Source organism: Balearica regulorum, chromosome 4 (genome assembly GCF_011004875.1).
Source record: "Balearica regulorum gibbericeps isolate bBalReg1 chromosome 4, bBalReg1.pri, whole genome shotgun sequence".
In the NCBI taxonomy this organism is placed as follows: Eukaryota; Metazoa; Chordata; class Aves; order Gruiformes; family Gruidae; genus Balearica; species Balearica regulorum.
The window spans coordinates 32,222,776-32,246,000 of record NC_046187.1 but is presented as its reverse complement, the minus strand read 5'-3'; the positions used below and the strand labels follow the sequence as shown (position 1 = coordinate 32,246,000).

The window sequence follows — 23,225 nt, the reverse complement described above, 5'->3', positions numbered from 1 at the left end:
TTCTGATTCCCAGCACTGTATCTCTCAGAGATTGTGGCCAAAGAGACTGCGTTTCTGCTGTGCCCTTGCAGCTCACAGCACCAGCCTGTGCCAGGCTAATGTAACTCCAGCATGCAGCCCCCTCCTGCGCCCTTCTCTCCTACCTGCATTCACAGCAAATACCACAACAGATTTACCTCTGGAGGCATTTCGTAAGCCTCATTTTCAGGATCCACAGGAACATCTGTATTATTCACCATTCCCTCCTGCAGGAAACCTTCTTCATTCTACATTTAAAACAGAAAAAGAAAAGTGACAGACTGCAACTGCTTGCCTTGCCATTTACACCAAAGCATGTCATTCCTCCCCATCAGTGGTTGACTTCTTGGCCTGTCCTTTGGTTGTGGAATGGTGCCAGGGGTTGTGAAGAGCTAGAGGACATTAGCTCCAGAAAGATCTTCTCCATGTTCCACAGGGGTATTCATTGGAATGACTACTATCACCTTTCTGAATAGCTGAAATGCTGATAATCCCATTTCTCTCTTGCCATGGACAGGCCAAGAAGTCAATCTGAACAAAAGAACAGTACCACCACCAACTTGCTGAATATCTTTGGAAAATATTTTAATCCCACTGAAAATGCTTTGGTCAAGTCATGAAGCAAAGCAAAACAAGTTTTTTGCTCCTTAAGAAATGGATCTAGGAAATATAGTCCCATACAAATTGTTTAAGTAGGTTATCACATTAATTACTGTTGAACTACTTGGGGGAATACAGGCACAGGTATGCAAAAGTAGTTGTAAAAGTATGCCAAAAGAATTGGATAGTATCAAGGCACACAAATGACATTTATATAATTTCATATATTTATATAATATTTATATAATTTAATTATATATTTTCTAATGTTATTAATTCAATTATATTTTTATATAATTGAATATAATTGAATATAATTATTTTATATAATTGAATATCATTTTATATTTTTATATTTTCCTCTCATAAATAATTGTTTATTTTACAGTTTTAGCATTTTCACAGTACAGTTCAAAGTGGCCAAAAAGGGATAACTGTTGTAACTCAGACTATTGCATGCTGTTTTCTTCCTCCAGTTTTAGAACCTAATTGTATTGGGAAAAGCTTTTTTTCCTTTAATGGGTCACACCTCTACAAACTTTCTTTTGTCAACCAACATGTTACTCTCTGCAATATTAGTATATGATACACGGCACCACCTGATACCCAGCTTTTTACATTTTTTACTGGGCATCTATTATTGACCATTATAGAATTTCTTCTATTTTATATAGCAATTTTCATAAGAACCTCTTGGAATTAATGGGATTGCAACAGTGTAAAGAATAATTTGCTGAGTAAAATGACTTAAGTGTTGTCCTAGAACTACATATACTACTTACCACCTGAAACAAACACAAATTATAACGGAAAAACCCCAAACATTTCAATTGGGCCAATTCCTGTAGTAGTTACTATTACAGAAATTCACAGAGAAGAAACATGAGTTTTGCCAGAACAAAGACTGCTGGAGTTCATCCTGAACTGTAAGAAAATTGGTATGAAAATAGGCAGAGTAGCTCAGTGGAACTATTGTGACCATGCTGATTTATACCAGTTGCCAATCTAGACAGAAATGCACTAAAAACAATTACGGACACTCAGGAAGAAATTCACTTAAAAAGCCCCCTGCAGGCTGGTAGCATAGACAGAAATACAAAATTAAGTCAGTCATAAACCAGACTAATGAGGTAATTGTTCAAAATCTGCAATTTAGAGGATAGTAATGCTAAATTAAATTTAGGATATAGATAAAATGAGGATAAGAGAAGCTAAACCTGAAACTTACCTCTGCGAGTTTAACACAAAATAGAAAATAATATACAGAACAGGTGGCATTAAACCCTCTTTACTTTCACACTATTTATCATGCTTCTGATGTTCACAGTTTGCCACATTATCAGCTCCCTGGTTTAACCAAGTAACCTTAGTCATAATACTGTGTTCCTCACTTGCCTGCATGTCTCCATGCACAAATTGTGACTTTATCTGCCAGATACGAATCCTGTTCTTCCCTGGTTCGGTCACCTTTTCTGGCACTGATACATGTGCATGTTCACACGTTTTTCCACTCTCAAAGTCCATGATGTGCAGAATTTATTTCCATGATGTAGATTAATCTCCCTAGCTCTTACTCCAGACTTTGAAGTTCCAGCATGAAGATATCTGGTCCCGTTGCTTGTCAGTGGGGCCAGATATGCTTTTTGCTTTAGAGAAACAGTATAGTCCATATGGAGTCAATGCCTACTATTCTGCCAAGTTCTCTCCATGCATGTGCCTGCTATCAGTTAACACACTGAGCTGCTCTATGGCATAGAAAACATGGAACAAATTCCAAAAGTCAAGAGACACCAATGAATAAGATGGCTAATATCTTTATTTAAACCTGTGTCTTCCAGAAGAACTAACAAATTTGGATGTTCAACATGACTGGTAACTTTTCAAGCATGAAATTATCAGAAAAACCTGGCCCAATTACAGTTCTGCCCCAGCTTATTAAAACAGTTGAGCTCCTAAGAGTATTTGACATGCAATATTTAATTACCCTAGCTTCTAAACACATTTTTAGGAGTATCTATGCCTATTTACTTTTACAAGAAGTAGCATCAAGCCCTATGAGCTTTGACTGAAATAGCTAAATAGTGTGTGCAATGCAAATTTTAAAGCTGTTACCGAGCACTTGATCTAACATATCAGTTCTAAGGACCTACAGCTCCAGTGTACTGCTCTCCTGTTTAATCCAAACTATAATTTAATTTCTGCTTCCCCCTATCATTGAGGAACAGCTTCAGCTAACAATCAGTACATCAAGTAAAACTGTGCCTAAAATTGGTCCTGAGGTTGCACGAGGAAGAAAGCATGCAGCTTAATGTTATCTGTAGCAGGAAAACAGATGGCAAGTGAAATTGCCAGGACCATTAGTAACAAGGAAGAAAAAGATTTGCCAGCCGCATTTCAAAGAAAAGCTTCTAGGCTCATGTGCTGTTTGTTTGTTAGGAACCTCTGCCACGGGTCTGGACTGTCCATCAGGATTACAGAGACACAATGCCTAAAAAGGGCTGAATTCATCATCTTCCCAAGGTCCTTCAGCAAGCTCAGGATGGAGATGCCTCTACAGCTTCAAATAAAACAATCAGCAGCACTAGTAAAATACAACATCAATCACAACAGCAATATTTTTTCAAATGAAACAACTCCTAAGCTGTACAAAACCATCAAGGGAACCGTTTGCCTGCAAAAGCCTTATCACCTTTGTCCAGCTGCAAACAGTAACACAAACACCACCTTTCATGTTGATGTCCCTGCAGTTCAGACAAGAATGACATTACTTAGGGTCACATTTGTTACATTTAAATGTATAGCATAGGTGACCACATAATTTTTAACGGCGGTGCTCTCTGCTTCTGATGTACCATCCCTCCGAAGTTAGGATATCACAGAAGTAAACAACCATTCCCAGTAACACAGAGCCATCTAAGGTACACCTTCTATCATTATTTACCTCCTTTAAAATAAAGAAATGCAATTTTATGTTCTCATGATCAATAACTCCATATCCTAATTCAGTTATGGAAGAGGAAAAACACCCAATAGACCAATTCTTGTCTTGGTATGAAAGACACATTTTCCTCTTGAAGCTGCCACCTCTATTCTTAAGCCATATAGAAGGACAGGTTTTTATTAGACGATCTGAAAAGCTAAACAAAAGCTTCTCAGAGATGAAGTCAGATTTTCAATGGGGAGCAGGAGCTCTTTTGCAGGGAAAACACTTTAAAAACTGTTAAAAGAATGGTGAGGTGAGGACATCTGCTTGTCCCTTGAGGACTCCCTTAAGAAAAAGCAAATCCCCACCTATATCTTGGTTTGAAGCCTGGTCACTCTGGTTAAGACTTTATTTCTACATCTCCAGAGAGTCTTGTGCCCTCAGACCCCATGTTATGGAAAGCAAGCTTTTGCGGCTAGCTAGAGCAGAGCACGCCATGCTGCCCTTCCCAACGGTGGTGTCAGTTCGTGCTGTCAGCACTCCTGCCCGCCTTGACAAAGCTTCGTGACTATCAGACTTGCACAGCCCTATGTGCTATCAGGCTACCTCAGAAGCCCACCCACACCTTCCCTGAGAGTGAACCGCTATGGTGTACACCCTCCCTCCTAAAGCATGCTGTGCTCTCATTTTGTTGAGCAATTTACATCATTTTATAAACAAAGGGGAGACAGGGACCCATCACTGTAAAGTGGTACATTTGCATGACCCTAGGCACCAGTTCTGGCTCAAAGAACAGGTACAAAATAACTGGTAAACAAGAACAGCAAAAATAAGATGTGAAGTAGAACTTACTTGCTGCAATGGCTTCAAAATGTTGACTCCTCCTTTACTACGGGAATGAATCCAGCTAAGCTGTGCATGTGACTGAAATGACCCACTTTTGCAATAAAATAGCAATCAAACTAATTAAAAAGTCTTCCTGAAGACCTGGGTCTATTTAAATTATGGAGTATTTGCCAAAACGTCAGGCCGATTCCTTTTACCAGAAAAACATCACCAAAAGGGTTTCTCTTATTTCAGTGATTTTGGTGAAAATTGCACCCCATTCTTTCCCACCTCTCTTGGTCGAATGGGAGAGACTGTTTAAGATCTTCTACACATCGAAAACAGACCAAGTGGTCTGCTGATGGTACCACATCAGCACCATGTGGCAAAACGGTCACCTTCAGGGGTGTGCATTCAGTCCTCTCGGTGACGTGTTTTTCAACGCCAAGTTATTGCCATCCAAAAGAAGTTACTTTATCTCAAGTCACAGACAAAAGCAACTTCAAAATGAAGCATTGTAATTGCAATTCAGCAGCTAATCTAAGCATTATAATTTACTATCTCTCTGGCTAGTGACACGCTTTTTCTTTCCATTATCAATGCTGAAGGAGTCTTACAGTCATGTATATTCTCATGATTACTGGAGACTAATTCCTTCTGGAGTGATTTATATTCTGAGATAAATAAATCAAGCTACCAAAGTGTCAGCTCTTAAAATGTTTATACTGGCAAGAGATCACCCTGGAAGTCGCTTCCACTAATCCCAGAGGTCAGAAGGCACCTGCGGAGATTGTCTAGTCCAACCTCCCAGCTGAGAGCAGGGTCACCCACAGCAGGGTGCTCAGGGCCACGGCTGGTTGGGTTTTGACCATCCCTAGACCATCCCTACAGATGAAGGCTTCACAATCTGGTCCAGTGTTTAACTAATCGCACAGTGAAAAAGGTTTTTCTTGCATTTAAATGGAGTTTCCTCCATTTCGATTAGTGCCCACTGCCTCCTGGGATTTCACTGGGCACCACTGAAGAGCCTGGTTAAATGTCCTTTACCACCACTCCTGTCAGGTATTTATACACATTGATAAGCTCCCTGCAAACTTTCACATTCATGTTGTTTCACACGGGCTGATTTCCTGTGTGTTCTTGAGACCTCTGTGAAATTTCCCATGCAGATGCTGTGGGAGGATTTTTTCTCTAGTAGAAAGCTCTACTATCCATAATCAATCATATACATAAAAATAAGGTGAGGCTTGGCTTGCACCTAACAAATCAATGTAACATGAGAAGTAATAGTTAATTGCAATTAAACAGAATATTATAAACTCAATGAGCACTGGTCACACCACATCATTTGCCAGTCTGTTATTGACTGTTTTCTAATTATTGACTAGCTGCTAGCCAAGATAAGAGGCACTATGGAAAAAGCAGTGAATTAGAATACAGAAAAACTGGTTTACAAGACAGTTTTGGTACACCTCTTTTGTAAAGACTTTTAAAGTCCCTTTCAGAAAGTCCTTTGAGACTCCAATGAAATGTTCTGTGTAAAGCATTTTTAACATAGTCCAGTTTGTTTTATGTACACACCAGCTGGTACCTGGGGGAGTTTGAAATAAAAATAAGAATGTAAAAAATTAAATTAAAAAAATCACATCCAATAGCATTATTACCTTGCAAAATTACCATGTAATGATAGATTAGAGCAAGGGTAGTATTGCCTTACACTGTACTAAGCCCTGTGCACACCAAGGACATAACTGGCAGAGAGGTGGGATGTGATGCTTGGTGAAGAAGCCCAAACAGTGCTTTCCCAACTCAACAATAGAAAGGACAGTCCCATGAGGGAATCTGACATTCCCCAAGCTCGTCAACTGGTCCAAGTAGCTTGTCTGGAGAAGCCATGCCTGCTTCCTGCCTGATAGCCATGGTACATCTTTGCAAGCCTGGGTATTAAGTCTAGCCCAGTACTAGTGAATTATTGATTTTGCTGTTGTTACAGTCTGGATAATTGTACTAGTAATCTGTCTTTATTACCACACCATTATTTAGAGGTAAATTGATTATCCCTAAAGCTGTTGGTCTTGTGCCTGCTATTGCATCCCAAAGCTATAACTCAGCAGAGCTGCCTTAAGCCCTTACAACTGGTAACTGAATATCCCTCCAGCCTGAATAAACCCATTTCATTTTGGTGTTATGCACCCTCTAAGAACTTTCTTCAGGAATTGTCAGTCATTATATGATGGACCTTAAAGAAAAAAATTGGGATTCCTTTTGTATACCCTCAGTGCAGCTGTTATGCATACTGTCCAAATTCACCTCTTCCTACAAGCGGAATAACAATTTACTGTGCCAATGGGCTTAAAATTCCCCTTTGAAAAGAAAATAATTTGTATTCTTTCTTCTCCACCAAATATCAGGATACCTGGGGACTGGATATTGGACCTAAGCGAACAAATAACTGTCTTTTCCATTTGGTAACTTATTCTTTACAGGTATTTTGTCCATAAAGCCCAACTTACCTGATGGGAGGAAAAACCCTTGCACAACAGCAAATTCCCAGCAACATACAAAGCAAAGAAATGCTACAGTGGCCTCAATTTATTTATTTTCCTAGTCCTAAGGTATTAAATATGTGGAGCTGACCAGTTGTAACTGAGTTGCCAGGTCAGCTTAGGATGCTCTAAAGCTCCCGCTCACTCATTGCAACAGTCAGTGCCTCCAAGCCTCAGCTGTGAATGACAAAGCATTAGCAACAGTCTAGTCATTTTACTCCAGAGATACAGAGAGGTGTCATATCCATCCACTAGCTGGAAAGTAAACTGTTTTAATTTTCCCTAAGATAAACACCTAAGTGAAGGAAATGATGAGAAAGCATTAGGTGTGAAGGAAACTAGCTGATCCAGTGCACAACACATTCAGAGTACCAATAATGAAATAGGACTTCCACTCTCCTTAAATGGAGTCTCCATTTAAGGAGAGTGGAAGTCAAGAAGAGACATTTAATTAAACAAATAAATGTCAGCACAATAGCACAATTCTCATGAAAGGCTAACAGTGCCAGCAAGTGCTACAGGTTGCGTTTTGATTCATGTTTTTATGCCTTTCAGTTGACAATGACGAAAGTGAAAAGGATAAAGACTGAGGCCTATGGAAGGAGGAACGAACATGAAAAGACTGTCTAAGTGTCTGTGGTTACAGGTCCATCTTGGTGTCTACAAACAGTTGGAAGTACTTGCTGTTTACAATTTACGAACTGTTGTAAATTCCTGGAAAACCAAATTTCAATACAACATAGATTGTGTATATTTTTGTTTCCTGCCTTTAAAATTCCTCATTTAATATTACTTGTAAAGATGAGACTCAACTCAGTTCAGAGTACAACAGGAACATTTCTGGGAGCAATCAACTTTCCTCAAACTCAGATTTATGTTTTGCATTAACCAAGCTGGTAAATTACCTAATTAGAGCTGCTGGTATGTTGTTATTTGCTGATAAATGGATGTGGATTACATGGAGAACCCGGCCATTGCCCAGCTTGAGTTTTACAGTGATGGACACGTGCATTAATTACAGGTCACTTAAAATATCAGGTTGCCTAGGGGCTGTGTCAATGTGCCATCAAGTAACACATGTAAATGCATCCAGAACACAGAGTCTTTTCAGCTTCATCCTTTTCAGCTTCCCAAATCTATGGTAACACTGAAAATTCCACAGGCAGGGAAAAAAAACCCTAGAGCTTACCATTTAGAAAGACTGAAGTAATTTCTAATTGCATAACAGTGGGAATGTTACATGCTAACTAAACTTCACATCAGGGGGATGTGGTCACAGCTGTGCCTCACTTGACATTCTCCTGAACAAGGTAAAGAAGCATAAGTCAATAAAAATATTTTAAGGTAATTGATCTGCTCAAACAATATCCACTATCAACATCGTGACTTACATTCTCAAAATTGAAGTTTCAGAGTGCAGTTTCACAGAAATCTTGAGTCCAGTATACCAGTATTTTCAATAAGGATTTGGAAGAAGGACCAAGGACTGCACCTAACTTTACGCTCGGTTTTACGCATTAAGTAGTAACAATAAACAGCCAGAGTTTATTTTTGTTATTCTTAATACATAATTCAAAGATATCTGGACAAAATTGAGTGACTGAAATAAGATGCATCTCAATAGGAAAAGGTGTTAATATGCTACACTTGGGCACTCACCAAATGAAAAACGGAAGGGCAAACGGTGCACAGAAAAGAATTACAAAGTCAAAGACTAACATAAGCCAGCAATTTCATGTTACTGCAAAAAAGGCAAGCCATTCTGTCATGCATTAACAAGGTCTGTGAGGTAATCTACTTGGTCTAATCCAGCCCAAGGGTGCCTTCCCCTGAATACAGAATTCAGTCTACACAATACATTTTGCCAGGGATGTTGGGAGATCCCAAAGGAGAACAGCAGGAATGATCACATCCAGAACAGAGAGGAAAGATGAAGGAACCTGTCAGGAAAGCATAAGTAAACTAAGTTTATATAATACTAAAGGAATTGCCTTAATTAGAAGTCTTTAAGAACAGCCTGGCCCTGTATCTGTCAGGAGCTCCATGGGATTAGCTCAATCCATCTATCCCCCTGTAGCAATGGAGGACTCTCCAATCTGTATGAACCAAGAATGACCTCCAAGGATGATACCCAAGCTTTGTCTTCATTAAATAAAACTAGAACATAATGATACATTATCTTGACTGATCACATTAACTAAAACAATGGTACACATCAGCTTTGCAGTCACCACAGAAATGAGCTACCTTGTTTGGATTTGGCTCCATTAAGTCAATAAAGATGATTTAAACAGCATGGTCCCAGTCACAGCTGTAAAGTTATTTTACCACACTTTATTCAAACTGCTTGAATATCATAATCACATTCCAACATTACACAAATTTTTAGTGCAGATAAACTCCAGAAGAAGTTATTGTATAGACTCCATGGGTATATATTGTCTTTCCTAAGAGACAAAATTACAGGAGGAAAATAAGTTCCCTCTAAAAGAATTCTCCACTCATGCAAACAGTTCATTCAATGCTGTATTATCCAAAAGAGCAATCTCAAAACCACAGTTATTTCTCCTAATCTTAGAAAAAGTCCCCTATACAGAACTGCAGGACCAGCCACCCTCTAGCATCATGAGCAGCATGAGTTCCCACTCCATTACACACAGCCCCAGGGACAGCACACATTTCAGTTCTGTACCCCATCTTGTGTGAGTGTACTCACAAAGCAATGAAGTAACTTCTCTCATTTCCAAGGAAGTTTTTAAAGAAAGAGAAAGAGATCTCTGCAGGTAGTGGAAAGAGGGTAGCTTTTTCTCCTTTTCACTTTTCTCTAGACTATGAGTGGATAAGCTACCGCAATCAGCATTGACTCATTTCTTTTCCTCTCCAGCACATCGAGCTGTGGGCTGACAGGAGGGCTAGTGGCAGCATGGTCACCTTCAAAGGCTGTAACTGATTGACAGATGTGCTGTTAGTGAAGTGGTTACCCTTCAGTTGTAATCAGTGAGCATCTCTCTAAAGCATTCCTTCAGTTCCAACCTATTACAGCACTTTACCTAGCTGGGCAATTTAAAAATACGTTTCTTCTAAGGAAGAAACCAGCACTTGCTCTGAAAAGCACCCGCAACAATTATTTGAACTATAAAGGTTTCAGGAGTATTTCCTGCAATTGTAATCTATTCAGCAGCAGATCAAACACTACAAAAGACTAGAGAGTCAGCCTGCATTTTAAAATTTATATTCCTGAAGTATCTCCCCATTTAGGAGCAACTATACAACTATTCAGAGCTTTCACTTGCATTGCGAAAGATTACTTCACAGTTCAGTGGCATGGAACACAAACATCAAAAACCATCTCTTCAGCTTATTCTTCTCCTGTAGAAGAAGAAATAATTCTTTTTAACTAAATGCAAAGAATTATTTAATAAAGATTATTTAGTACGGTGTAGAAGGCAAAGAGACCCTTACAGGACCAGTACCTAAATATACAGTATTTAGGTATCTGTTTTCTTTCCCTCCTTCCCTGGCACTGTTACTGTTATCTTTGTTTTTCGTTTCTGGCTTAGATGAAGGAAAGCATCAGCCTGAAGTTTGCTATCCTCTACACTGCATGAGAGTGGGGTTCAAAGCAAAACAGCCTTTACCAAGCCAAATTCTGCTCTTATCTATGTCAATATAAGCCTGGTGTAATACTTCACTGAGTCATTTTTATACTCGTACCACCGAGAGCAGCTTGTCTTTATGATCCTCTTTTCAGATACCTGCTGCTGTTCCAAAAGGGATGCATACCATAAAAATCACTATCTTCACCACTCTTCATATATAGCAAACCATAAGAATGCAAGTTTGGATGGCCTTGAGGAGTCACCTAAGTCTCACATCTGCATTAGGCAGGTTCAGCTTTCCCTAAATCATTCCCGACAGATATCTGGGAAAAGCTACCTTAAGAGCCTCCAGTGACAAAAATCCCACAGTATCGCCAGGCAATCTTTCCTGCACTTAATTAGGCACCATTAGCATCTTCCCTGGTGTCTAACCTCCATCTCTCTCACTACCATTTAGCACCAGTATTTCCAGTCCTATTCCCAGTGGACACAGTCCTCTCTCTGTAGCAAGATGTTGATACTGGAAAAAGTGTTATCCTGACTCATTTCAGTCTTCTCTGGACTAACGCAGCTCATTCTGTCCACCCAATACAGTTAGGAAAAACCTGTTGAGCATCCACTACCCTGTATCTCTGGTGCTCATTTATGAGAACTGCACACAAGGTAAATCTTGCTGGAGTCGGGATGCGGCTGCTCGGTGCTTGGAGCAGAGTCAAGTAGGGCAGAGATGCTGCTCATCAGGCTGATAGAGGAAAAGCAGAGCAAGCCCCAGAAGCATCTAACATCAGCAAACTACCTAAACCAGTGCGGGCTGATGATCTCCTCAGCCATAGATGGAGCTTCAAAGGGGAACTGTTACTGCATCATTTTTACAAAAAAGAGCCTTCTATTAATAAACTCTGTCAAACTATTTCAAATTAAAATGCAGAGCTGCTTTTAAAGGATCAGAGCAGCATAGAATGTTAGTTGTCAGAATTGTTAGAATGACACTTTCCCTCTGATCCTTTTTTATTATTAATCACAGTAGCTCCCCAAACTTCACCTGCTAAGCAGGGATCTGCCCTTGGCACCTGGGAATGCACTGGAATCACAGCAAAGCAATCACCATAAACTGCTACAATTCACAAGAAGCAGTTGGTCCCACAGCCACAAGAAGCACAAAAGGGAAATATCCTCTTCTCCTCATCTGCTTTTATGACTTAAGAGAGGGGACTCTAATCATACTCTAGCCACTGCCCCATTAATTTTTAAGCATATGAGAGGAAAAAATGATGCATACACACCATAGAGGCAGCACACAAAAAAAAGATGTTGAGGTAAAGCATTCATTCTGATCAGCACATTCAGAACAGCACGCAAAACCACATTTCTGTCAGGAAGTTCTGAGTGAAATACTGCTTAGCAATTGCACTCATTACACTCTCTACTTTGGGGATAAATAGAAAAAAACAAAACCAAACTACTCTTCATCAAATTAATGGAATAACAGTCAGCTACCTGTGATTTACAGAAGTTCAGATAAGGTTGTGCAAGAATAATTTCATGCATGTCATGCCAATGAGAATCATTATCAAAGCTTATTATACAGAGATGAGAGTGCTCAGTTAACACAGAGGAGGAATTGAGAAAACACATGGCAAATCAATTCCAGTCACTACAGTTCTTTCCCCTACAAGCCACATTCCAGTTCGTGCAGTGAACATTGATATGCTGCCCAGAGCAATACAGTATCTTCAGTATTTAGGTTCTCACTATGATGGAGCTCTTTCATATTTTCAGTATTGAAGATGATGCAAAAAGACTGGAGGATGAGTCCATGCTTCAGAAAAAGATGTGTAGTTTGAAAACAACACAAAAACCTATCTGCTACGAGCTGTAAAAATATTTCTCTACACATGTTGCTTGGTAAACCTTTGGATAAGAATGAGAATCAGATCTTGAGAATCACCCATGCAGATCTGAGCACAAACAACTCACATGACTGCCACATCCGGATGTCCAAGTGTTTGCAAATGCTCAAGCAGTATCAGTTAAGACACCCAGCTGCTGCGTTTACGTGGAAATGCCATTTTAGAAAGGAGCCATACTAGAAAATACTTTTATGGAACACAAAGCTAGAAGTAAGTGTAGGTTGCCATTAACAAACTAAATGAAATTCAGCAGTATGCTATATCATCATCTTTTAATCATGATTTCCAAATCATTTCGTTTCAGTTATCTGATGCTAAGTATTTGTGCACACCCATTGTAGGGGTACTTCAATGGCTGTCATTAAAGTATGACAATTTTTGTAGTGGTTTAGCATAAAGCCAGCTGATGTGTTTACTATTTCATAATAAGCATTGTTCAACAAGCAGATTCAATGAGAAACCATACTACTGAAAATAGCAGTGATTTCTGTTATACACACATATCATTTTTGTAAGAGCAGGCAACAAACCAACTGATTCTTATTCTCTGGTTTAGCTGACCACCTGCCAAGAATTATCCAAGAAAGGCAGTGGCACTGGAAATTCCACCAGTGACTGCTCTACTGCTATTAATTTCTTTTCTGTACCTGCAACATTCCAAACATATATATGTAAAATGAGGGTCCTTACTGGGCTACATTTACCTGAACAGGAGACACTTCCACCAGGATGTGCCTTGGACCATCTAGCATCCTGAAAAAGCTATTTACAGAGTAATAGCTAGTACCACAAATATTCAGAAGCATTTTTCTGAACGGATTCTTGCAGAAAAGGAATTTAACACATTCTTTGCAACAGTGACAACAAATGTATACTATATATAAGCAATCTGATAAGAGAAGCTTAAAATAACATTACTAATGAAAGCTTAAAAGCTGATTTACTTGAATTATTTTTACACATTTAAATTCATATAAGCCCTGATTCAGCCAAAGATGTTCAAGCATACACTGAAGTAAGTAGTTCCATGGAAGGCAAAGCTTTTACATACATTTAATACTAAACTAACACTGTAGTTAATCAAGAACTATCTTTAGAAATCCAAAGTGTTTCAAGTGCCAAAGAACAAGCTACTTAAAATGGTAAGGTATGGTATCTTTGAGATCTGATGCAAACAATTTTTATCCAGTGAGATAGAGTCAGCATTTATCCATCTGTAATTTCCCAAATTACATCAATGATAAGAGAGCTCTTCTACTGTAACCTCAATGCAAAAGGAGCATTAAGATTCACATATAAAGGGACAGCATTCAAGCAAAGTGTGTTCCTAATACCTGTTCCAATAACACCTTTGAAACTAAGATTTATGTAAATCAAAGCAAACTTTAGAAACAACATCCCCCCCCAATGACTATTCACTGCAGAAACATAATCCCTTCAGCACTGAAGTTGTTTTTTTTTATACTGCTGCTTATTACCCTGCGCAAAAAAACCACTCCAGTGCTTTGTGTTGTGTGGGTGATGCTCCCATTTCCCAATTGAGTTAGGCCCAACGTTTATAGCAGGCCTGAAATATTCTAAATTGGCTTGTATCAGTACAATGACGCAGTGATCACTGCGCAAGTGGGAGTACTTCAAGCATTTGACATTGCTTCTCATATTCTTACTGTCACAAATGCAAATGTTACAGAATTTAAACTCATTTTTATCTTGTCATTTTAAAATCCTAAAAGGGACCTTTGATCATTCAGCAGCCTGTTAAATATTCAGCAGTCAGGAAGAAAGGATTTTTTTTCCTTCCATGATTGTTTAACTGGTTTCAAATCTAGTACTAATTCCTTTATGTGAATACAATGTATCATCATTTGTCCATTTCTCCAGCAAAAAACCCTCTCAAATTAAAAATTGATCTGTCTCCTAAACTTTAATGAAAAAAGATGACAGAATTAATATAAACAGACAGAAGATGGGATTGTGAACCCCACAAACCACACAATCTGTATGCACAGAACATATGTACATCTTGGGGGCTTCTATGAGATCAATTTTAATTACTGTGTCCCGTTTCAAAGCTAACTGCCTCGCGACTAATGGCTGGAGACACACTCAACTCATTGAATGCAGACTTAACACTGCCCTCTTCAAAGGTGTAGGACACCAGCCCTGCGGGCACCAATACCCTAAAGCACTTGAACATGTTAATCCCATTGAAGTGCATGTGATTGTTTTTCATCACAATACTAATCACACACTATGAGGATATGTGTCTCTAACCAATAAGCTGAAATTAAACACCTGGGAGCACAGAGATGTAACCAGCCTCTGTCAGCAACCTAAGGAGAGATGGCTCCTCCACCCTCCCACACAAACCCTCTCCCATGCTTGTTAGCGTGTCTGTTACATTAATGACTCATCTACACCATACAGCACCAGTTCAGACTTTTTATTAATCATCTTAAGCACGCTGGCTTCTGCAGTTTGCTCGGAGTCCCTGCTCCATGAGTAATTCAGGCTTCAGCCTTACAAACACAGGGACGGAGTCTGTGGGTCAGGCCTTGCACTTCAGCAACCACTTTGTAACTTCACACAAAATGCCTTACGGTCAGTATCCTTTCTTTTTTTCAGCCCAGTGTTGGCTATCTCCTGGATATTTATTACCAGCCAAAATATTGCCTTCAAAATATGATTGTTAAATCGCATGGGTGGCCAGGCAGTCACTGCTGGTGCAAACCCACTGATGTGCTTGTACAGAGAATTAGTCCCGTACCACAGAGCAGCCTAGCTTTTCTGGTGAAAAAGCAATGACTAGCTTGCTCAACAGTATGAAAAACCTAGCGTAAATAATGAATGCACTGTACTACAAATTGATTTATTCTTCAGGGGAAGCAAAAAACACTCCCTCAAAATATTCTGCAAAAGGCACCACATGTTTTATGAGAATGAGAAAGCCACTGAGAAGAGCTGCAGGTTGTGGGGAGGAGCGTTGACTTTTGATGGACTATTGCCACTTTCTCCCACATCCCAGCCACCACCATTAGATTCACAGCTCCTTCTTTACATGCCTTTCAATTTCAATTATCTGTTTCTTAATTATTTCTATCACAACTTAATTTTATTCCATTTAACAAATGGCCTTTTTTATAAATGCTAACTACAAAGTAACTTGGCCTCATACTCTAGATTAAAACAGGTTTCGCACAAATAAATGCCAGGGCAAAGTGCACTGTTAGCAAAATCTAACAATGCGAGACTGATGTAAACTTATGTCCACCCATTGGTTAGCCCATCAATTTGTTCTCTGATAAAACTTCAAAACCCTTGTCAATCATGCAGACAACCCAAGAAGTTTTATAAAAGAGACTAACATATCATCTCTGCCTTCTAACTTCTTACACCAGTAAGCGTACCATCTGATACTGAGATTAGAGCCACAGTAGCACAAGAAAGATATGATAGATATGCAAGTAATATGATATGTAAGTGATGCATCAAGGCTATATTGGCCCTTGACATATCACTTTCTTAAAATACATATTTTCTAGGTATCTAGAGCCACATATTTGGTAGGTGTGTATCTGAGCAGCTGTGCTGACTATAGACCCCATGATCCATCACTTCTCTACCATGATAGATTCCTTATCTACCAAGACTGTAGTTTACCCCGAATCACTGCAACTCTAAAAGCAAAATTCATTAAGGCTACAAATCTTCTTGGAAAGGCTTTTATACAGGTCTAACTGAAGACTCAGATGTAAGATCTAATTAACTGGAATATAGCACACTGATACAATTTCAGAGGAAGACTGGTCAATCATACAGTCAGTGTCATTTGAATTCTCCCAGTACACACACATTGAAGATCTGAGATGGTCCTGATTAGGCAGAACTGTTCAACTGCACTGTGTGAAGGTAGATAATTTTGGTAGGGACCCAGTTCTGAATGATCTCACTTGTTCTTCTGAAAGACAGAAGGTGCTCCACAGCAGCTGATGGAGGTTTGATTGCACACAAAGCAAAATTAAATTTATTATCTAGTTTATCCAGTGAATATACCAATGGAAAAATGACACAAAACCCTAGGAACACTATTAGCATAAAAAACCACAGTTCACATTAATGAATATGCAGACAGAGGCCCATGGAAAAAAATGGTAAATATTTTCTTAATATTCTAAAGGCGATGAACCTCTCCAATATTGAAGGAAAAGTAACTTCAAGTAATCTAAGTTTAATGATAAGAGTGATCCTAGGAGAGGAAACATGCTCATTTTGTCCATCTGTGAGGGCCCATACTGCAGCTGTTCATCACTTCCTGGGCTTTAGTCTGTGAAAAATAATCATTGTGTGGCAACCTAGTCTCTCCCTTCTCAGTAACCACAGCCGAAACAGTTATTTGGATATTAGGTTTTGGGCTTGCATGGCCTAGTAACAATGCCTTATTTCTATCGTCTTGTGTCACACTCATCATAACTGCTTGTCATTGAGACAGTTTTAAATGGTTGTATTTTATTTTGTATCAAATCTGGTGAGAAATTTCAACCTCCAGATTACAAAACTAAGCTTTGAAAGTGCTAATGCTTGTCTGAAATTTCAGAGCATAAATTCAGAAAATACTATAGCGATAAACATCTGTTTGGGACAGATGTAGATTTGATAACAACAGGCCAGGAAAAAATAGGTGTCATCGAGCATCTGGTCCAAAACCTTGCAGAAAAATTATCTTGAACCACGAAGATTTTCTCAGATATTTCTGACTGCCATTAATATTAATTTTGCTTCCTTCATACAGTCAAAAGAGAATGTTTGCAGCTTTATCTGAAACCTTTACAGCACCAACTGATTTGGTAACTCAGTTGTCACTCTGCAATGAGCAACTAGCAATATTTAATTTCAGGAATATTTTCTGGTGGTGTAACGGGCAAGAAAAATGGAAATAAATGACCATCTGAATATATTATAATAATAATATATATTAAAGAAAAAATCAAAGTAACCCAGGCAAACTGAAAAAGCTTTTTTGTATCTTTTGGGGAACCAATCCCCAGAGAGTTTGTTAACTTCAGCTCAAGTGGTCTGCTTCAGACAAGTCAAAGGCACAGATCTTCACGTACGGCTCTCTCCACGAAGGAAGGGGAAGGCTTCTTCTCTGGCTGTGGCTGCCAGATTGAACCCACAAAAGCCTATAACACCACTAAGACTAGATGTACCAGGCTAAGTGAGTAATTGTGCAGCACTTGTGCCTTAGAAACATCACTCAATCTCCTTCCACAGGACAAGTGTCTGTGGCTAGTCTAAAGGAAGCGTTCACTCCTCTTGCCTGCCTAAATAAATACCTTTCTGGTACAGATGTGGCTGAGCACAGAAAACAACCTACATTTATATATGCTATATATGAGTGATACATTTTGCTGTCAGACAACAGCCTGAGACCTGAGCTCATCGCTGCAAGGGGCAGCCCACAGCTGACAAGACTCCCAGCCCAGCTGAGCTCATGTCTCAGGCAGCTCTGATTTTTCTGCCTGAAATATATTTTGTTTCCTTTCTGCTTTTGCCTTTTTTTTTTTTTTTTTTTTTAACACTTTAGGATCACAAACCACAAACCCAGCAGCCACATGTTGCCACAGCTCCTCTGGCAGATGGCCCCTCAGTGAGGGCCTCACCATCACCATCTCACTATGCCTTTCACCTTGAGTAACAGCAGTCCCCCAAGGCCAGTCAGCACTGACCTGTTGCAATGCATGGTCCCCTGCCATTATATGGGAAGATCTCCTGGCCCAAGGGGCCAGACCTTTTGAAATGATGAAGCTTCTCTCCATGTCCCCAAAGAATCACCTGCCCTGCTCCAAGCCCTAGGGTTGCTGCTGGGTGGCTGTCAGCAGAACTGCTCCAGCCTGCTGGCTGGTAGTTGAAGACTACCACAATGCAGTACTGACCGGACCTGCAATATCACTCAACACTCCAGCTCAGGGAACAACGATGCTGCTGCTCCACCGCTTTGATTCTACGTTTTAACTCACCCTGAGACATGAAATCTCAGTAAACTATCCAGTAGGTGTTTAAGCATTCTGGCATGGTAAGAGTACTTATCAAAATACTAAAGCAGCTTTCCAGTGCAAATAAAACAACTTTTTATCCCCTTCCACAACATGTTTCTTTGCTTTAGTCACAGTAATATGGCACTGCTCAATAGCCCTATTTAATCAATTGCAAATTAAAAGTTGTCTTTCTACACAGGAGTTTAACAAAGTAATTAACTCTAGCTGCTGAGCTTGCAAAATGCTGAGTGAACTCACCCTGCAGAAATCCCAGACTGAGTTTCCACTGGAAAGTTTTGCTAGATTAGTTGTTCATACTGGGATCATGAAACCAGTCTGTCTTTATTGGTATGTCTATACCAGCACCAACTCTTGTAATGCAGTTCTTCCACCAGCATAGTGTACTCCGAAAAACTTCCTTAAACGAAAACTTTTTTAATACTATAAAAGGTGTGTTGATATTTGGGATGAAGTTCCTTAGAGAACTACACGAGTATTGTTCTCCCTTCTAAATATAATCTTTCCTCAGACATCTATCATAACCAGTGACCAGCAGGTCGAGGGAGGTGATTCTGCCCCTCTGCTCTGATCTTGTGAGACCCCACCTGGAATACTGTGTCCAGCTCTGGGGGCCCCAGTACAGGAGAGACATGGAGCTGTTGGAGTGAGTCCAGAGGAGGGCCACGAAGCTGACTGGAGGGCTGGAGCACCTCTCCTATGAGGACAGGCTGAGAGAGTTGGGATTGTTCAGCCTGGAGAAGAGAAGGCTCCAGGGAGACCTTGTAGCAGCCTTCCAGTACCTGAAGGGGGGCTACAGGAAGGATGGTGAGGGACTGTTTACAAGGGCATGGAGTGATAGGACAAGGGGTAATGGCCTTAAGCTGAAGGAGGGTAGATTTAGATTAGATACAAGGAAAAAATTCTTCACTCTGAGGGTGGTGAGGCACTGCACCAGGTTGCCCAGAGAGGTTGTGGAGGCCCCATCCCTGGAAGTGTTTAAGACCAGGTTGGATGAGGCTTTGGGCAACGTGGTCTAGTGGAGGGTGTCCCTGCCCATGGCAGGGGGGTTGGAACTAGATGATCTTTAAGGTCCCTTCCAACCCAAACCATTCTATGATTCTATAACCTCTCGTGGTACACACCAAATCTGTTCAACCTTTCCATACATTCAGTGACAGATTTAAATCTGCATTTGCCACCTTGAGGCTAGTATAGATCTGCCAGCACTTCTCTGACAATGTTTATTTCCTTTCCCATTAATTAGACTGTGTAGTTAGTTGTTTTCTCCCAGTGACACATAACTGCTGAGAAAGAGCCTATTTTGAAGTCTGTAAAGTTCACAAGCAAAACCCACCCTTTGACACTTGCTCTTTACAAACTGCATGGCAGGAACCAGCTCCCAGTCCCTCCCTTGGACAACCTCTCCGTTTCCCAGACTGCTTCTTGAGGTTCATTTGATGCGTGGAGTGATAAGCTTTGCACTGCTACAAAGCCAAATAATCCCAGAGGCTTACCATGGTTTTAAAGTCAAATGCATTTCATGTTTACTTACAACTTCCATTTTCTTCAGGAAGTTTTGGAGTGAGAAGTTGAAAATGAAGTGCTCACTGCTGATACAAAGCAGTGCTTTCCAAGCACAAAAAAAATCTTTGCATGTATACAGAGACACTTTAGGTACCACGCTGTAACATTATGAAACATTATGATTATTCTCACTTTTTTTTTTGAGAGAAGGAAAAGGTTAAAATACAGGTAATGTTCTTCAAAGGGCTACATTAGAGATACCAAGATAAGCAAAGCACTCAAAAATCATGAGGCACCATCTGCTCTCCTTTACCTTCTAATATCTATCAGCATTGCCAATGTTGCCAACATTAGTCACCCTCCTCATGATGTTGGGTGTTTTTCTTATGCTCTCGGCTCCCATAATAAAAATTACACAATTACATTTTATTTAAAATAAATTTAAAAACCCCTGATCCACCTGAGAAAACTAGTGCAAGCCAGAAGCTCAGAAAAGTGAGTTAAAACTATTTAGACAGATTTGGACTGGTAAAGTTTATTATGATATTAAGTATACTCCAGGGACTATTTTTCAAAGTAGCTCAGTTTTCACAGTAATAACAAAGTGTATAAGTTTGCATGGCAAGGTTTCGGTAGCCGGAGAACTACAGGGATGGCTTCTGTTAGAAGCCACTAGAAGCTTCCCACACATCCAACAGAGCCAATGCCAGCCAGCTCCAAGATTGACCTGCCGCTGGCCAAGGCCAAGCCCATTAGCCACAGTGGTAGTGCCTCTGGGATAACGTATTTAAGAAAGGGGAGAAAAACTGTACAACAGCAACTGCAGCCAGAGAGAGGAACAAGAATATGTGAGAAAAACAACTTTGTAGACACCAAGGTCAGTGAAGGAAGGGGAGGAGGTACTCCAGGTGCCAGAGCAGAGACTCCCCTGCAGCCCCTGGAGAAGACCATGGTAAGGCAGGCTGTCCCCCTGCAGCCCATGGAGGATCACGGTGGAGTAGATATCCACCTGCAGCCCATGGAGGACCCCACACCAGAGTAGGTGGAGGCACCTGAAGGAGGCTGTGGCCCCAGGGGAAGCCTGTGCTGGAGCAAGCTCCTGGCAGGACCTGTGGAAAGAGGAGCCCACGCCAGAGCAGGTTTGCTGGCAGGACTTGTGACCTCATGGGGGACCCACACTGGAGCAGTTTGCTCCCGAAGGTCTGCACCCTGTGGAAGGGACCCATGCTGGAGCAGTTCATGAATAACTGCAGCCCATGGAAAGGGCTTGCATTGGAACAGTTCGTGGAGGACTGTCTCCCATGGGATGGACCCCAAACTGGAGCAGGGGCAGAGTCTGAGGAGTCCTCCCCCTGAGGAGGAAGCAGCACCAGAGACAACATGTGATGAACTGACCACAGCCCCCATTCCCTGTCCCCCTGTGCCACTGGGGGGAGGAGGTAGAGATATCAGGAGTGAAGTTAAGCCTGGGAAGAAAGGAGGGGTGGGGGGAGGTGTTTTAAGATTTGGTTATATTTCTCATTATCCTACTCAATTTTGGTAATACATTAAACTAACCAAGTCAAATCTGATTTGCCCACGACAGTAATTGCTGAGTGATCTCTCCCTGCCCTTATCTCCACCCAGGAGCCTTTTGTTACATTTTCTCTCCCCTGCCCAGCTGAGGAGGGCAGTGATAGAGCAGCTCTGGTGGGCACCTGGCCTCCAGCCAGGGTCAACCCACCACACAATGGAATAACCAGACTTAAGATCCAGGGTAGCCTATTGAATCTCTCAAAAATCTGGTTTTAACTAAGACCACAGAATATTTGAAAAATCCTGTTGCATGCCCCACTTAGCTCTTGACATGGAAATCAGTGGAACTCTCTGCCTTTGGAAGCCAGGCAATGCTCAGACACCAAACCGTACATCAATCACAAGTCTCATTTCCTCCTCATCCAAGCACAGCCCGTGTTAGCATCTAGGAGAAAGGAGTGAATGCTCTGCCTCTCCTGCCAACTTTACACTATCATGATTACAAGCTACTCAGCTGCTTCACACAGTTTTTATTTTTACATAAAGTGAGGAAGGTTTTTGCTATTCTGAAACAAAGTATGTCATGGCCACTGCCTGCTGACACCAGGCTGCAGCTCATGACAAGCGCTGGAGGCACCGCAGAGGTACCAGTACACCCTTGGCTGGCAGGCAGAGGAGGGCAGCACAAGCAGTGCTGCTCACTGGTGCTTTTCATCTGGTTCAGCACAGCTGAGTTGGGATCCCAATGATTTGAGTCCCTTTAGGTGGAGCAGGCACCTGGGCACACAGTACCCCCTGCTCTCCTCCCATTGCATCCCTGGCATCAGTGCCAAGCAAAACCTCAGCCCCAGCATTGGCCATTAATAAGATCCAAAGTCTTTAACCCCATCATCCTGCTCGTCTGGTTGAGATGGAAAGTTGGGGCTGCACTACATAAACCCACTCCATTCTCTGTACACTAAGTTACAGCCTGCATCTTTGGAAGTGCAGAATGCTCCATGACTAATATCTGACTCATGTCAGGCCTGTATCACCAACAGCATCTATCACAGTCAGAAAAAACGAGTACTTGCCCTCAGGTTCGAAGCTATTTTGATGCTGTATATGTTAAGGAAGAAATACGCACGAGCCTAGATAGCTGGTGCACGCAGGCTTGAAGAAACATGATGGGACCCTGGTCCCTGTGACCCTTGCTCAGCCCAAGCACTGGGGTTTCCATGAGAGTTTCAAGTAACAATACCCACCAGCTCAACTTATTTTAATAACAGCACCCCAATGTCCTGATCCTACTCAGGATTTTTGCATACATATGCTTAAATTCACATACTCACATAGAAGAATGAACCCAAGCACACGCATGGCCCTTTACACGAGCCAAGTCCTGCTGTTTCTTTCCGTGTGATTTGTGGGAGGTAATTTTCAGAGTTGCAAATCTTTTGCTTTCTGTATTTTCCAATGCGAAATGGTGCAGTTAGTAGTTTCCTTACAACTGTTACAGGTTCCCCCCCCACCCCAACTGAGCCCAAAGAAAACCAGGGTTTCAGAACATTTGAAGGTTTCTTATAAAGTCATCTCCCCCTCTCCTTTGCTGCTGAGACTCCAACCTCAATAAAACAAAGCCATTCCTCCCCCACCCTTAAAACCACTGAGCTCATTAACTGCTTAATGAATATTGTGCTTTCCTGCTGCACAGCTGCAAGCCTCAGCCTATTTTCTAAGTATCAACTTTA

General features: G+C 40.9%; 1 protein-coding gene across 2 annotated transcripts in view; it reads right to left on the bottom strand.

The window, feature by feature from the left end:
- Positions 1-23,225, bottom strand: part of LOC104643098 (alpha-synuclein) — a 72,674-nt gene that overhangs the window by 1,460 nt on the left and 47,989 nt on the right. For both annotated transcript variants that reach the window (XM_075751614.1, XM_075751615.1), the window contains one exon: positions 177-266. In XM_075751614.1, coding sequence (XP_075607729.1) covers positions 177-266 — 90 coding nt within the window. The remainder of the gene's footprint in view (positions 1-176; positions 267-23,225) is intronic.